Here is a 16014-nt window from a genome sequence, read left to right as displayed (position 1 = left end):
TACAGGTACATATATGACAAACATTCAATGATGTTATACAATTGTCAAAGACAGACAGTATATAAACAGAGGCAAGGCTTCCCTCATTTCATCTTTGACATCCAACTGTGCTCGACTCGGCCATGGGGAGGTGCTGGTCAGATTTTTTCTGGCATCTTTTTCAGGGTGCCTTTTACCTCCATCTGAACATGAGAAAGAACTTCCTGACTGTGAGAGCCGTTCAGCAGTGGAACTCTCTGCCCTGGAGTGTGGTGGAGGCTCCTTCTTTGGAAGCTTTTAAACAGAGGCTGGATGGCCATCTGTCAGGGGTGCTTTGAATGCAATATTCCTGCTTCTTGGCAGGGGGTTGGACTGTATGACCCATGAGGTCTCTTCCAACTCTTTGATTCTATGAGCCCCACTAAAGCGGTACCTATTTATCTACTTACACTGTTGTTTTCAAACTGCTAGGAGAGCAGAAACTGGGCTGACGGTGGGAGCTCACTCTTACGCAGACTTGAACTGCCAACCTTCCAGTTGGTAGGATCTTCTACAGCTGGCAGTTTAACCCACTGTGCTAGCCTGGCCCTGAGAAAAGCTCAGTTCAGTCTCTAATGCCCCAAAGTTGAAAGGACCATAACTTGGAAAAGTCTGCTAGTCAGTGATATTACCAGTCAATTAACAATACTGGACTGTATAGATAATTTAACCGATATAATGCAACTTTGAGGGAAGTGTCACATGTGGGATCCCAGGGAACTGCCTGAATGCATCTTCTGATTCCTGCGGCAGTATGTCCATATCTCCACCCAGGGCTAATGGCTGTTACATAGAATTATTAAGTTGGAAGAGACCACAAGACCCATTCAGCCCCCTTCTGCCATACAGGAACACAGAATCAAAGTACTCCTGGCAGTTGGCAACCCAGTCTCTATTTAAAAAAATTGTAAAGGAGACACCACATCACTTTGAGGCAGTGTGTTCCACTATTGAACACTTCATACCATCAAGAAGTTCTTCCTAACATTCAGGTGGAATCTCTTTTTTCTGCTCATATTGGTTAAAAGCTAAGATTGAAATTTATGTATACACATTTTCTTGGAACTAGCAGCTCTTCTTTATCTCTGTTGGACTGACTGCGAAGTAAATCCGCAAAGGAGTATACTGTTAATTACAACCAAAAATAAATAAATAAAACCAGTTTTTTTCCCAAAAATACATTCTTTTATAGGCTTAACTCAAGACTCAAAACATTGCATTTTAATTAATGGACTTCATGCCAGAGAGGTATTGAGTTAATCGTTTTCCTTTCCTCAGGTGCTTAGAGCTTCAGCCAAACAACTTGAAAGCGCTGATGGCCTTGGCTGTGAGCTTTACAAATACTGGCCATCAGAAGGAGGCCTATGAAGCACTGAGAAGCTGGATCAAGCAAAATCCCAGATATAAGTACATAACGAGGAGCAAAAAAGGATCTCCAGCATTGACTAGAAGAATGTCCAAGACAGCCAATGAAAGGTAACAATTGTTTATACCAGTTGGTGGTTTTATGAGTTACATCTGTACCATTAAAATGCCCTTAGATGCATGTATGTTGACATGTCTGTTTAGAGCTACTTCAGTATAGATGTAATATGCTCACTCCTTGGATGTTCATGTAATCAATCTGGCTGCTGTATTTTGAACCAGCTGGAGTTTCTGAACTTGGTACAAGGATAGGCCAATGTAAAGTACGTTGCAGAAGTCTAGCCTTGAGGTTACCAGCGCATGGACTACCATCTTTAGGTCCTCGAAATCTAGGAAGAGGTACAGTTGGCATATCAGCTGAAGCTGATAGTAAGCACTTTTGACTGTCGCATCTACCTGGGTTGACATTTGAGGAGCGGATCCAAGAGCCCTTGTCCCAAGCTGGAACACAGTCTTTCAAGGGGAGTGTAATCCCATCCAGAACTGGTTGACATGCCTCCATCCGCAGATTAGGACCCTTGATGACAAGCACCTCTGTTTTTTCTGGATTCAATGTCAGTGTGTTTTTCCACATCCAGCCCATTATCTCTTCCAGGCATTTGTTCAGGGAAGACATGCTATCCTTAGCTGAGGCTGTTTTTGAAGGCATGGAGAAATATATTTGGTTGTCATCAGTATACTGATAACACCCAACCCCTTGCCTACTAATGAGCTCTACAGTTTCATGTAACTATTAAAAGCATTGAGGATAGAATGGCATTTTGTGGGATACCACATTATAGCTCCTTTTTTGAGGAGCAGCTCTCCCCAAGCACCACCACCTGGAACCTGTCTGAGAGGTACAACCAGAACCACTGCAGTACAGTGCCTCCAATTCCCAGCCTCTCCAGGCGTTCTTGTGAGTATTGAGATAGAAATTATCCACTAAGGTGTCTATGGCAGTCTCAACTCCATATCCTGCTCTGAAGCCAGTTTGAAATGTGTCAAGGAAGTGTGTGTCATCCAAGACTGCCTTAAGTTAGAGGGCAACTGCCTTCTCAATCATTTTGCCCAAAAAGAAAAGGTTAGACAATGGTGTGTAATTATTAAGGTCCAGGGGATCCAGGGAGGGCTGGATGATTGTCTTCCAAAGGTAGGTTCTTGGCAGTGGGTCTATTAGTAACTGTGAAGACCTATTCTGGATTCACATGGTATTTCACAGTGAGGACATTGATTACCAGATGGAATGCACTCCTGACAGGGGTGGCTTGACGCGCCTTCCTCTTGGCACATTTTTTCCCTTTTGCCCTTCATTTGTGCCTCTTCAAATTCCACAGCACTGTTGGCAACCTGACTTCCAGTTACAGCATTTGAGTGCCAGAGCTCCCCAGTTCTCAGTGTTTATGCCACATTTTTAAGATTAGCTTTAAGGCATCTTTTAAATCTCTTTTGTTGTCAACCAACATTCCGTTTTCGATTTTTGAGTTGAGAATAAAGTCACTGCTGTGGAAGATTGTGATAGGACATTCAGACAACGTAGCCAGTCCAGTGAAGTTGATGGTGAAAAATCATTTCTTCAATGCTATAAAACTGTGACATTTGTGTGCCTATCTTCCCAAGAGATTTGCAGGATTTCTCAAAGGCAATGCCGATGGAATCTTTCCAGACGTCGAAAATGGCATTTGTAGATGATCCATGTTTTGCAAGCATACCACAGAGTTGGGGGACAAGAGCTTTATAAACAAGTATCTTTGTATCCCTATGGATATCCTGATCTTCAAACACTCTGTGCTTCATTAAAAAAAATGCAGACCTCAGATGGTTGTGTTTTGTCCTCAATGAGGACTTTTGTGGAGAGGTGGCCGGCAAGATAGTGGAAATGGTCAATGTTTCCTAGCATTACACCATTAAGCTGTATTCCAGAGAGATTGTTTTGTGCCTGTTGGCACAATGTAAAGTGAAAAGCCAAGCCTTTTGTTGTATTTATTGAGGTGAACAGTATTACTTTTATTATTACATATGTGTTTTTGACTAATTATATGAAATATTAAATAGTAGTAGTAGTAGTAGTAGTAGTAGTAGTAGTAGTAGTGGCATTTGTGGTTTGTGAAAGCCCAAGAACAAGCCATTAGAACCAATGCCATCAAAGCCAGAATTGAAAAGTTGACTATAGATTCCAAGTGTAGACTGTGCAAGGAAGCAGACAAAACAATGGATCACATACACAGCTGCTGCCAGAAGATCATGCAGACAGACTACAAACAGAGGCACAATGCAGTTGTTCATATGATGCATTGGAACTTGTACCACAAATACCATCTGCCTGCGACAAAGAACTGGTGGGATCACAAGCCTGAAAAGGTTACGGAAAATGGAGCACAATCCTCCTGGCCTCATGATCATGGGGGAAAAAAACAAGTATGGATCGTTAATGTTGCCATCCCAGTTGACAGCAGGATTGACAAGAAGCAACTGGAAAAGCTTGCTCAATATGAGGATTTACAGATAGAACTGCAAAGACTCTGGCACAAGCCAGTAGAGGTAGTTCCAGAGGTGATTGGCACACTGGGTGCAGTGCCTAAAGACCTTGGCCTGCACTTAAAAGCAATCAGCGATGAAAAATTAACATCTTTCAGCTGCAAAAGGCCGCTTTACTCAGATCTGCAGGCATTATTCGCCAATACATCACACAGTCCTGGACACTTGGGAAATGTCTGACGTGTGATCAAATACAAAAGCCAACATAGTGATCTTGTTTGCTGTATGCTAATCTTGTTGTGTATCTAATAATAATAATAATAATAATAATAATAATAATAATAATAATAATAATTTCTGTGCATTGTGTTTTTTTCTAGTTCATTGCTCGAGGAGGTGAAGGAACTGTACCTAGAAGGAGCTCATCAAAATGGTGAGATGATAGATCCAGACTTACAAACAGGGCTCGGTGTGCTCTTCCACCTCAGTGGGGAATTTAACAGGGCAATAGACGCTTTCAGCGCTGCTCTCACTGTTCGGCCAGAGGTGAGTTTGACATTTCTGCATTAAAAAGTTTTACACATTGCTGTCCACTCTCATTTTTTAAAGAGCTTGGTCTACATTAACAAGCTGTCACTCCAGCCATTAATACTTCTGCCTGAAATAGAAATGTTAATTGCAAGGAGAGTCCCATTTTTAAATAATTGTATTCCTGTCCCATTTCTGACATGCTTGCAAATGAAGGAAGAGCAGATTCATAGGAGGTTATTCATCATTCCAAGTCATGATCTCATGTTCTGTGCCAGTTAATGAAAAAGACAATTTCCTTTTTTTTTTCCTGCACCACTCATTAATTTGAGGCAGGAGGCCAATTTTATTTTAATTGTCTGTACAAGGATTGCACCAGTACTAGAAAACTATCATTGTGTTGTCAGGATTATTCATTGTGGAACCGTCTAGGTGCAACCTTAGCAAATGGGGATCGAAGTGAGGAAGCCGTTGAAGCCTACACAAGAGCTTTGGAAATCCAGCCGGGCTTCATCAGGTCCAGGTACAATTTGGGAATAAGCTGCATCAACCTCGGAGCGTACAGGTGAGTGAGACAGATGGATCCATTCTCTCTCTCCCTCTCTACAAAAAAGGTGTTCATCCAGTCCTATGTGGCATAACTCAGTAAAGTCAAAGGAAAGTGGAAACCCAAGGTTAGGATTAGTCTTTCCCCAACCTGTTTCTAAAAGAGGGTCCTTTTATGCCTACCCTTGCCCTGCAAATACTAGTCATGTTCTGAAAGAAATCTGCATCTTCTCATTTAAGATTTCCATTCAAAACATCACATTTTTGTATTCCGATCCCACACAAATTCAACGATTTGTTAAAATACAAACCAGTGTGTTTTGAGTTGAGGACAACTAGTTTTTTCTCATGATTTCCCAGTAGAACAGAACAAGATAAACTATATACAGTGGCTCTTTCATGCAGCTGAAAGTGTAATCGCTCATTGTCAGTTCCACTGTCATCTCTGATCAGATTGGAAAATGTATTTGTTGGACCACCGCTTATAATGAAAACTATAATTCAATACACACATCAAGATCTATACAGCCATTTATCATTGGAACAAACCACCATCTGCACACACAGGCACAAAAATGTTGATGTGTATGCTTACTTACTTACTTACTTACTTACTTACTTAGGCGATCCCTTGTAGCCTGAGGATGATGGTCCTCTAAGTGTAGTGTCTTGGCAGTGGGTCCATAGGTGGCAGTGGAGCCCTATTCTTGATCCACATGTTCTTCTGCAGTGAGGACATCGGTTTCGAGGTGAAAGGCAGTCCCGGTCAGGGTTTTAACAAATATAAACTTATTAGTATTTCAATGGGAAGTGTGGGCCTGCTTTTGGCTGATGAGATAGGATTGTTGTTGTTGTTGTTGTTGTTGTTGTTGTTGTTGCTGTTGTGTGCTTTCAAGTAGTTTCAGACTTGGGTTGACCCTGAGCAAGGGCTGGGAAAATGATCTTGATCCGGCCCTCAGGTCTTAGTTGTGGACTCCTCCTCTAGGCTCTCCCAGCATTTCTCTAGAGGTGCCAGAGTATATAATTGTGTGTTCATAACTGGATGTTCTTCCATTACCACAAACATCCACTTCTCCAATGACAAGTAAATTAATATTTGAAGGAGCTGCAATAGCAGTCCATAGGGGCAGTTTTGGTGAAGGAATTTTATTTATTTATTATTTTATTTACGTCACTTCTATCCCGCCCATATCAGCCTGAAGACGACTCAGGGCTGCGTTATTTTGGTTATTTCTTCGTTGGAAGAGAATTCCAACTTCTGCATCAACCCAAGAAGTGTGTTACACAAATGTAAATTGGGCTTACGATTCCATCACTCGATTCAATCACAGAATCAAAAAAGTGCTAAAGTTGAATAAAGACATCTTGTTTCTTCAAATTTTGTGGCTGCAAAGGTATTGGCCTCTTCTTCTCAGTTTGACATGTTTTCTTATCTTCTACACCACAGAGAGGCAGTGAGCAATTTCCTGACGGCTCTCAATTTGCAGCGAAAGAGCCGTAATCAACAGCAGGTTCCTCATCCTGCAATTTCAGGTAATATCTGGGCTGCTCTCCGGATCGCTTTGTCTATGATGGACCAACCAGAACTTTTTCAGGCTGCTAATGTGGGTGACCTGGATGTTCTATTAAAAGCATTCAAGATTGAGCCCTAAACACACATGTGCATGCATGCAAACAAACACACACACATACACATCAAGCCCTTTAAAATTCAAAAAAAATCTTGTTGAGACAATAAAGGAAATACATTTAAATTCCTGGTTTGATCAGAGAAAGGCCACTTGGATGCTTTCCAGTTGAAAAGGATTCTGCAGGTTTCTAGCAGATCTCCAGAAAAGAAGTTGAAAAGCACAAAACTTTGTAAATGCCACCTTGCTCAAAGTGTTTGCGATGGACTGGACAAGAGCTACCGTGACGCAGATGGAAATTGGATTTTAAAAACTCTTACCTGAATATTCTTTACAACATGTATCAACCTATATGAAGAACATTGTGCTACGTAAGCAGAAAATCTTATTCGAGGAGAGCATTGGGTAACATTTTCTTGGGAATCTACTAATCCATTGAATCTTCTGGGCAAGAGCGGTGGCTTGTAGTTCTTTTCTTCCAAGGGCCTGTTTTCCACAAATACGACCATCAGTACATGCATGTTAGAGTAGCTGTGTTTACTCCAACAATATATTTACCAGGCAACCCTTTAGAGCTCAAAATTAAGTTTTCTGGGTTTTAAAAGAAACCTGAAGTCTAATCATGTGAAGCCTGGTATGGCAAAGATTTCAAGAGAGTCAGGAAAAATTCTACACAGAAGAATTTGCAGGTCAAATCATATATTTTTGGTTATGTTGAGAAAACATATATTGTACTTTGCACTAGAGTTCGGGATAAGTATCATTAGGGCTGGCCCTAGCTGGGCGCACTAGACAGGTCTCTCTAGGTGCACCTCTATCCCTTCCCCCTTCCTAGAACCACAGGTTGTCTTTCAAAAATCCACACCTCTTTAGCTTTGAGGGTTAATTTCTTATGGAGCTTTAACTTCCAGCCATCTGTTTTCAGTGATTATGGAGGAATGTTGCATTCGAAGCCATTACTGGTGACCTAACAGTGTCTGAAGGTAGCTCAGAATGCTACAGAGATGGAGTAAGAAGAATGCATCATGCAGTTGGTAGAGAACTGTAATATGCTTCCTTCCCCTCCATTAAGTGCTTAAAACAATGGCAAGGATTCTGTTGGTGTACTACATTGGTGTAGGTGTTGATAGTGGAGGTGGAAGGCCATGGGTCCAACAGTCATGAAGACCCTAATGTGTTGGAGAAATAGACTTGCATGGAGCTGGCAGATTTGGTCGGCTTGCCTTCGTCAGTGATACACAACTCGGGAAACATACAGTCACTAATGTTGTGCACCAACATGATGCCAGCTTGTGTTGGCTGTAGATAAATAGTGCAGAGCTTGAAAAAGCTATTTTTTAAGCAAACTATTCCTGGAAGACTCATAGATAGACCATTGGTGGCTGGGACCGCCTGGGTATTGCAATATATACAAAAATAACTTTTCCAAGCTTTGGTGAGGTGGCCAGAAAGAGGTAACTTGAGTGTCCAGCAGCTGGCTGCAGAGATGTTTGTTGTGCAGTGCACACTGTTTTGAGCAGAGCTCACAACAAAAGAAGAATCCATGAATGTATGCACTTTAATCGAGCTTTTTTGGTTAGTTTATATTCTGGGGTTGGGAGGGAAATGCATGACTTTTTTTACACGTCGACTTTAGGAGCGAACGATATTGATTCAACAGTGTTGGGATGAAGATCCAGTAAGGATTCCTCAATCCAAGGCTACTATTTAAAACTGCAAAGAGATGTAATAAATTAGCTTTATTATAGAAGGGTTAAGAGGAGACAAATGTCAGCAACGAAAGAGCACCCATCTGTTTCCTTGTCCTTCAGCAAGAAAATGAGGGACCTGGGTGTTTTAGCCAAAAGGTGTCGTTGAAAAGAAACTAGAATGAATGTTAAACTATCTAGTCTAGATTCCAGAATTCCTCTCTGCCTTAGATGGTTATAAGATCCAACACTAAAATAGGTTTCATGATCAATGAGAAGTAAACAGTCTCCGTGTAATAAGTGGGTTCATAATTTTGGTAGGTCTCTTACTGAGGCTGGAAAGTTACTTTTTGTGCTACAACTCCTGAAATCCCACAGATGCTAGCTGTGATGTTTATGATATTTGTCTCATCTAAAAATATAAAATTTCCCCGTTTCTGGTCTGATACCAGAAAATTAGGAGAGCTGAACTCCCAAGGAAATAAAACACCTTGAGAAAACCCTTTTCATTCCTATTGACTTCTGAAATAATAGATGTTAGATTGAAGGCAGAAACTTCAGTGGTGCATTATTCTTTAGGCAATTGTATGACTGTGGCAGCCTTTCAATATAAAAATACAGATAATAGTGATCATATCATTGTAAACATAGCCAGTATTTTTAGATTCTTAAAAATTCAAAACTGCAAATATAAATAATTATTCTTTTTAAAAACAGAAATTATTATTATTCTTATTATTATTATTTATATTCCGCTCTATCTCCCCGAAGGGACTCAGGGCGAATTCCAAACATAAAAGGCACACATTCAATGCCCAACTACAACAACAATACATCAATACTAACAAAATTTAAACAACCCAACATATAAACACAAATTATGACTTAACAACTAAAATTAAATAAAAAACACAACCTGTTATAACAGACATAAGACAAAACATAAAATCAGAATGCAGGCTCAAGTCCTGTTACTTCTAACTATAGCAGACCAGTGGGATTTGCCAATTTTGGCTGACTCGGGTTCAGTAACAAATTCAATAGGTTGTTCGAACTAACCAACTAATACTTGAATCCACCATAGTCACACTTTACTGTGAAATCCTCACAGAGATCCTCTTCATTCTGAGACATTGCCTCTTAAAGAGTTGTTAATTGTTTCCCAAACTTCTTCGCTTTTGCCATGTACAGTTTTCTTTAAAGTATAAAGAAAACAACCAGGACATAAAAATATTCCTACAAATCCCACCATTAAGACTACTCACATTCCTGTGTCTATTGGTAATCTTCAATAAATTGGAATACAACTGTAATGCCATACAACTGTACGGTTGCCTGACACAATCAATCAATCAATCAATCAATACATTGGAATCCTTAGAAAATAACCAAAGTATACGATGAAAGCATTTTTATTGTCTGTGATGGTTTATGGTGTTGCTTATCTTTCTCTCACCATATTTCTACCATATCACCCAAGCATACCACCCATTCCCTCTAGCTTCAGAAGCTAAATATGGTCAGGCCTCGTTAGTACTTAAATAAAAGACCAGAAAAAATTCCAGATATCCCTAGGAAGGGATCCAGGGAGTTATGGCTCAAAAAAGTAACTTTTCAAAGTTCTGATGTAGGTTATGATACATCAAATGTCAATAGACTGGACTACCTTTTGTTGTCCCCAAAACACAGCTTGAGGATAAATGTACTCTGGGGTAAAAACAAACTGGCAGAGCTTTCACACAGACAGCAATAAGACTTAGATGGAAATGATCCAATCCATCTTGCTGCTTTCTTTCTCTTTGCAATGATGTTATGATGCTCTCTGCACCATTGCTATTATGCTATCACTGCGTGTCTGCTGGAAATGACGGTTTGTTTTTATGGCTTGTGGACAAGCCTCTTTGCTGCCATTCCTTTGTCCTTTTTTAAAGTTGCTCACAAAGCTGCAACAGTTAATCCTCCCACCATCCAAATGCTCCAGAATACCGTTACCCAATAAGGGTTACTCACTTAGTAAAGAATACTGAATTGGCTATCAGAAAAGGAAATTAAATGCAGCAAAATTAGAACCTTGAGAGGATGTCTTTTCATTCCTGTTATAACATTGCTCCCTGAGTCTGGTAACTTGGGGCCAAGTCCAGAGGCTGAAAACAGCCTCATCCCATTCTGCATTTGCATCCTTTTTGAGTGACAGTTTTGGACACTTGACACCAAACCTTATGAGCTGCTGTTAGGCAGTGGAATTGCATGCGCAGCTTGACACAGGGATGCCACTCAAACTGGCATCCTTGCGTCAACAATTCTTCTGACTATCACACTACCCCTTGATCATATATATGCATGTCCTTTCCCTCCTTCTACTCACACCAGGCAATAATATGGGAACAGGGTATGACAATAAAGTGGTATGTCTGATTGAAGGGCAGCTGATAAACAGAGAAGAAATTCGACACAAGGCTGCTCTTTTGGGTAGCCTCTCCATTTAGAGTCACATGTATGTCCACTGGTAGACTGGTTATTTCAACAAAGCCAAATGCCATCTTATTTAAAAAACTCAATTTCCTGAGCTTTCTAGACTTGTTTTTTCCCCCTCCAATGAAGACCATTATTGTGGCTAGCTGAAACGTGTGTTATCAGTAGACGCACACAGGGAGAGAAATGTTTAAATGAGCAAATGTACCTATATGTATTGTAATTATTTCTCCCCCCCTCTCTGATAGTTGTGAAAGTTTGTAAAAAAAAAAGGAAAAAAGAAAAAATATTTTCGAAGAAATAGCTAGCCTCAGGTATCAAGTGTATTGCATGCAGCCATATTTAACATCTACAGCCCTGCTACTGGTATAATGCATGTTTGCAAAGCAACAATCTTTTAAATGCAAAAGCATGCTGTGCATGTCTCAACGATTCAACATTCATAAGAACAGAGTCAATATGCCAAGCAGCAATTTGCTTTTGTTAGATAATTGGGGCTGAAAGATTGTGTCAAGTGACCTGAGAAGAAATGAGAGGAGCGAATTGTGTCACTTGGTTGGTAACATGAAACATTAGGTGGCCTCTTCAGGTAGCAATTTTTGCAGAACATTAGAGGTAGCAAACTGCAAGTTATTGCCACCCTGGGACCTGAGCAGCCTTTTGCACTTTTCAGGCACCAATAAGATCAGGGCCCACTTTGAGCTGTCTTTCACAAACTCACTGTTCCTCTGCATGGGTCAATGATCAAGGCAGAGAATAAGCGTAAAGACTTTACAAAGCCTGAAACAGATACCCCTGGAACAAAGGAACCAAATGTGGAATAAAGTCACTTCCAGCACACAGGGTATTTCACTCATCCTTTTAGGAGTTGGCAGTAGATTTGGGTTTGCATCCTAATTGTCAGTCCCAACTAGAGCAGTTACTAAATGAGATTCCCATGAATGTTGTGCAAGTGATTCAGTGGGAACTAACAATTGGTTTTAGGCTCAGGCTTTATTTGGTGACCCTGAACTAGTGAACTGGAGCTATATGACATCCTTTATAGGAGGAGACAACACTGGTCAAGAAGGATGTCAACACCTGGGTACAGACTGTTATTGGCAACCTTTGAACTGTACTTGTAGTTGGTTCTTTAACAGGTGCTTTTTCTGCAGTTTTTTGCAGGTGATCCTATCTTTGTCTGAAACATGAAAACATAAGAAACTCTCTGTGGGAACAGGTGGCTTCCACATCAGTGGGAAATTGAGCCTCTGTTGGATTTTAGTCCAGACTTTAAAGTAGATAGTGCTGAACTCTACACCAAGCCCAGGTTCACCACCTCGGATATATCCTTTAATGTCCAGACCAAATCCCAAGGGTGGGTGCATTCTCCCATTGATGTGAAAACCACCATGATTCCCATACCAAGTGGCAGAACATTTTTGTCATGTATTAGTAGTCTACATTCAGTTCATGATTGCATTTCATATGCATAAGCATAGATTGGTCAGTTGCCCAATGATCCAATTGACTAAAGAGACAGCACGTGCCTGTGGATGTAAACTTAGCACTCCCATCTTCTCTGTTTAGCATTTTTGCCATCATCTACATCAGTGGTTCCCAACCTTGGGTCCTCCAGGTGTTTTGGACTTCAACTCTCAGATATCCCAACCAACATATCAGCTGTTAGAAATAGTGGGAGTTTAAGTCCAAAACACCTGGAGGGCCAAAGGTTGGGAACCACTGATTTACATTATGTCTTTCTCATTACAGCTAGATATTGAATTTTTGGGTGTTCCCTTGCTTATAAAACTGCTTTTAGAGACATGCAATCAGCTTGTCCAGTTGTCATCCTCCACTACGAACCCAGTATCAGGCCAAAACAATGGAAAGCTTGAGACTTGGTGCCCTTCACCCCATAAATGAGGTCTTTGTGCAGGTTGCCCTTCAGATCACCTCTGAAAACCAATGAATATCGAAGATAATAACCATTTCCCTCAATGGGAAGTAAGGGCAATGGGGAGGAATTTTGTAGCTGGACAGTAGAGACAGAATAAATATTATTAAATAGAACTTGGGAAATGCTAATTTTAGATTACCACACTAGTCATGATGACTGGGGAATTTGGGGAGTTGAAGTCTGAAAAGTAACCTTTTCTAAGCTCTGCTATATGCAATACATGCTCCCTGTGCTATAGGACAATTTTAAAGGTTACTATTTATATTCACCTGCCCACATTTAAAGCAGGGGTGAGCAAAATAGCTCTCTAGATGTATTGAAGTAGATCAGAAGGGGCTGGTGGTCTCACATTACCTGAATAAGTAATCAACCAGTCCTTGCTAACTTTCGCCTCGGTGTTCCTCATTTGTAAGTTATGGGTATTCATGGGTTTTCATGGGAAATTATCTCTATTCAGTTTTGGAATGTTGCTAAAGCAAGTCAGGATAAATATTTGTAGTTTCATTAACAGGACCTTTTTTGGTGGGGAGTGAAAATTGTACTTTCCTCTTGAATCTCTATTTGGTGTTTTTCCAAGTCATTTCCAACGTATAGCAATCCTAATACAAAGCCACTGCAGCTTTTTCTTGGCAAGTTCAGGAATTTGCCTTAGTTTTCCTCTGAAGCTTAGGGAATGTGATTTGCCCAAGATCATCCAGTGGGTTTCTGTTATGGAGCAGGGATTTGAACCCCGATCTCCAGAGTCTTAGTCCAACACTGAGACCATGCTATCCACAATGGTACTCAAACAATAGAGGGAAGGAGTGTATGTGTACCATGTATAATCCTGATTAATCCTGCCTAACATTTTCAGCTGTCTAACATTTTCAACTAGCAAGTTGTCTTCAACTTGCTAGTCACTGCACACTGAGTTCAAAGTGCAAAAGTAGTTTACAATCAACTAACTCAGCAGTGAGGAGGGGCAGGATTTTCCCTTTCTAGTAGGTTCAGACGAAAGTAAACACTTGCAACATCTCTAGCGTGGCAGTCTTTCCTCATTAATAACATTTCCCATCTTTACCACATTCTGGTGTTGCTAGTCTACACATATACCATTTTTGTCTGTAATGTTGAAGGGTAAGTTTTGTCCACATGCACATGTAGTGCAACGAAGCAGAGATTGAAGTTATGGTAATGTATTGTTGAAGGCTTTCATGGCCGGAATCACTGGGTTGTTGTAGGTTTTTCGAGCTGTGTGGCTATGTTCTAGAAGCATTCTCTCCGGATGTATTGCCTGCATCTATGGCAGGACCTCACAACATCTGAGGATGCCTGCCATAAATGCAGGCAAAACATCAAGAGAGAATGCTTCTTGAACATGGCCATACAGCTTCAAAAACCTACAACGAAGTTATGGTATTTTTTAATATTTACTTTGTCTCATACACAACTTAAGAAATCTTCCCCATAGTTGGAGAAAAATGATGAGTAGGAACTCAATAGATTCATTCATGTATATTGGTTCATTGCACCACCAAGCAATGGTTTGCATATGGGGAGAACCCATAGCATACTTTTCAAAATCCAAAGTGAAGACAATTCATGTATTCAACTACAAGTCATGGATTGATGAGACAACTGAACGATGCACATGCATGTGTGAATATCTCCCTCATCCTGACTTTGCAAATACAAAACGATGACTTGGTTGCATTTGAAAGACCTCAGCCTTAATAAGCTTTCTCTTCCTCCGTTTGCGCAACTTTTCTATTTGTGTATCATGAGTGGACTGAGGAATGACATTCTAAGTTAGCAGCTTTTTAAACTATCTGTACTCAGTTGTAAATTTAGGGGAAATGTTTATAAATAAATATATATTTTATATATGAAGTATAAAATGCTCTAGATGAAATTAAGCATATATAGTTTTGAACAGAATCTTGTGCTGCCTCTACTACATGATGTCAAAATGTGAAGCTACATATCTAGTACCAAAGTTTGGGGCCTTGTTTTGAAGCCCAATAAGAGTCCATAGGAGGAAAATATGGAGGGTCTTCCCTTATTTGCATCAGTGGAGAAACTGTTTTGGTTGGCACCTATCCTGCAAATGCTAACAAATTACCTGGAACAATTATTTTATCAAAATTGAGGATGCAATAAAACTAGTCGAGAGGGGGACTAACCAGCCCCAAAGGATTGTAATGTTATGAAAACATGTACTGGTTGAGTATCTCTTATCCATAAATCTGAAATACCGTACCCAAAATCCAAAACCGCCCACATGCTGTCTGTGGCTTTTTCTTTAAAACCAAAATGACTTCTTTCATCATTTTTAAAAAAATAACTGGGGTCAATGTAACATTTGACCTGCCTTGAACCAGAAGTAATGAAGACATATGTTTTTGCAGGAATGGTTCCACAAAATGCAAAAGAAGTAAATGGGAGCAGAACAAAGTCCTAAAGTTAAATGTTTTCAAAATGTTCGAAACACATCCAGATTTGAATATTCTCCAAGCAAATAAGGGGTTTAAGATTGGTCTCCAATTACAAATTTTGCCTCTATATATTTAGTGCATTATTTGCTGCAAAAAAACATAGTTTTAAAGAAACACAGTTCTATAGTTTACTGAAGCTTCCAAGTGATGTTTTTGTGCTCCGCTCTTTAGCGCAAATTATGCTTTTAACTTGGAACTATATGGGTATTAACGTGTTTAATTTATAAGGCTGTTATATTTGCAGAGCACCACAGTAAATGTATTTTTGTACGGTAATGGAAGCATGCCTTCCTCTGATTCCTTTCTCACTTATTAAATTGTATTTATTTTCCTGTATTTATATAAAATTGTGCAATTTTTAAATATGTTTTAAAATAAACTTTTGTGTGTGGCTTCACGTTGACATTTGGAGATTCCAATTATTTATTTCAGCTAGAAGGGAAGGCAGAGAGTTCCTACTTGGTAAAGGTTTCCCCCTGACAATATGTGTAGTCACGTCCAATTCTGGGGGGTGGTGCTCATCTCCATTTCTAAGCTGAAGAGCCAGCGTTGTCCATAGACACCTCCTAGGTCATGTGGCCAGCATGACTGCATGGAGCACTGTTACCTTCCTGCCAGGGCGGTACCTATTGATCTACTCACACTTGCATGTTTTCGAACTGCTAGGTTGGCAGAAGCTGGGGCTAACAGAAGCTTACCCTGTCCATGGATTCAAACTGCTGACCTTCCAGTCGGCAAGTTCAGTAGCTCAATGGTTTAACCTGCTGTGCCACCATGGCCCCAATATCCAACTTGGTACCTACAGTTAATACTCTTTGACTTCAAAGAAAGTTTATCTT

At 40.2% G+C, this 16014-nt stretch overlaps 1 protein-coding gene across 7 annotated transcripts in view; it reads left to right on the top strand.

Annotated features, from left to right (window-relative positions):
* The window catches only part of PEX5L (peroxisomal biogenesis factor 5 like), a 204671-nt gene extending 192434 nt beyond the window's left edge, over positions 1–12237 (top strand). For all 7 annotated transcript variants that reach the window (XM_060767464.2, XM_060767461.2, XM_060767460.2 and 4 more), the window contains 4 exons: positions 1297–1494; positions 4281–4446; positions 4836–4993; positions 6422–12237. In XM_060767464.2, the coding sequence (XP_060623447.2) occupies positions 1297–1494; positions 4281–4446; positions 4836–4993; positions 6422–6626 (727 nt within the window). In that variant the 3' untranslated portion in view covers positions 6627–12237. The remainder of the gene's footprint in view (positions 1–1296; positions 1495–4280; positions 4447–4835; positions 4994–6421) is intronic.
* Positions 12238–16014: the final 3777 nt, after the last annotated feature.

Source organism: Anolis sagrei, chromosome 3, assembly GCF_037176765.1.
Source record: "Anolis sagrei isolate rAnoSag1 chromosome 3, rAnoSag1.mat, whole genome shotgun sequence".
NCBI lineage: Eukaryota > Metazoa > Chordata > Lepidosauria > Squamata > Dactyloidae > Anolis > Anolis sagrei.
This window is presented reverse-complemented; position numbering and strand designations above follow the sequence as displayed.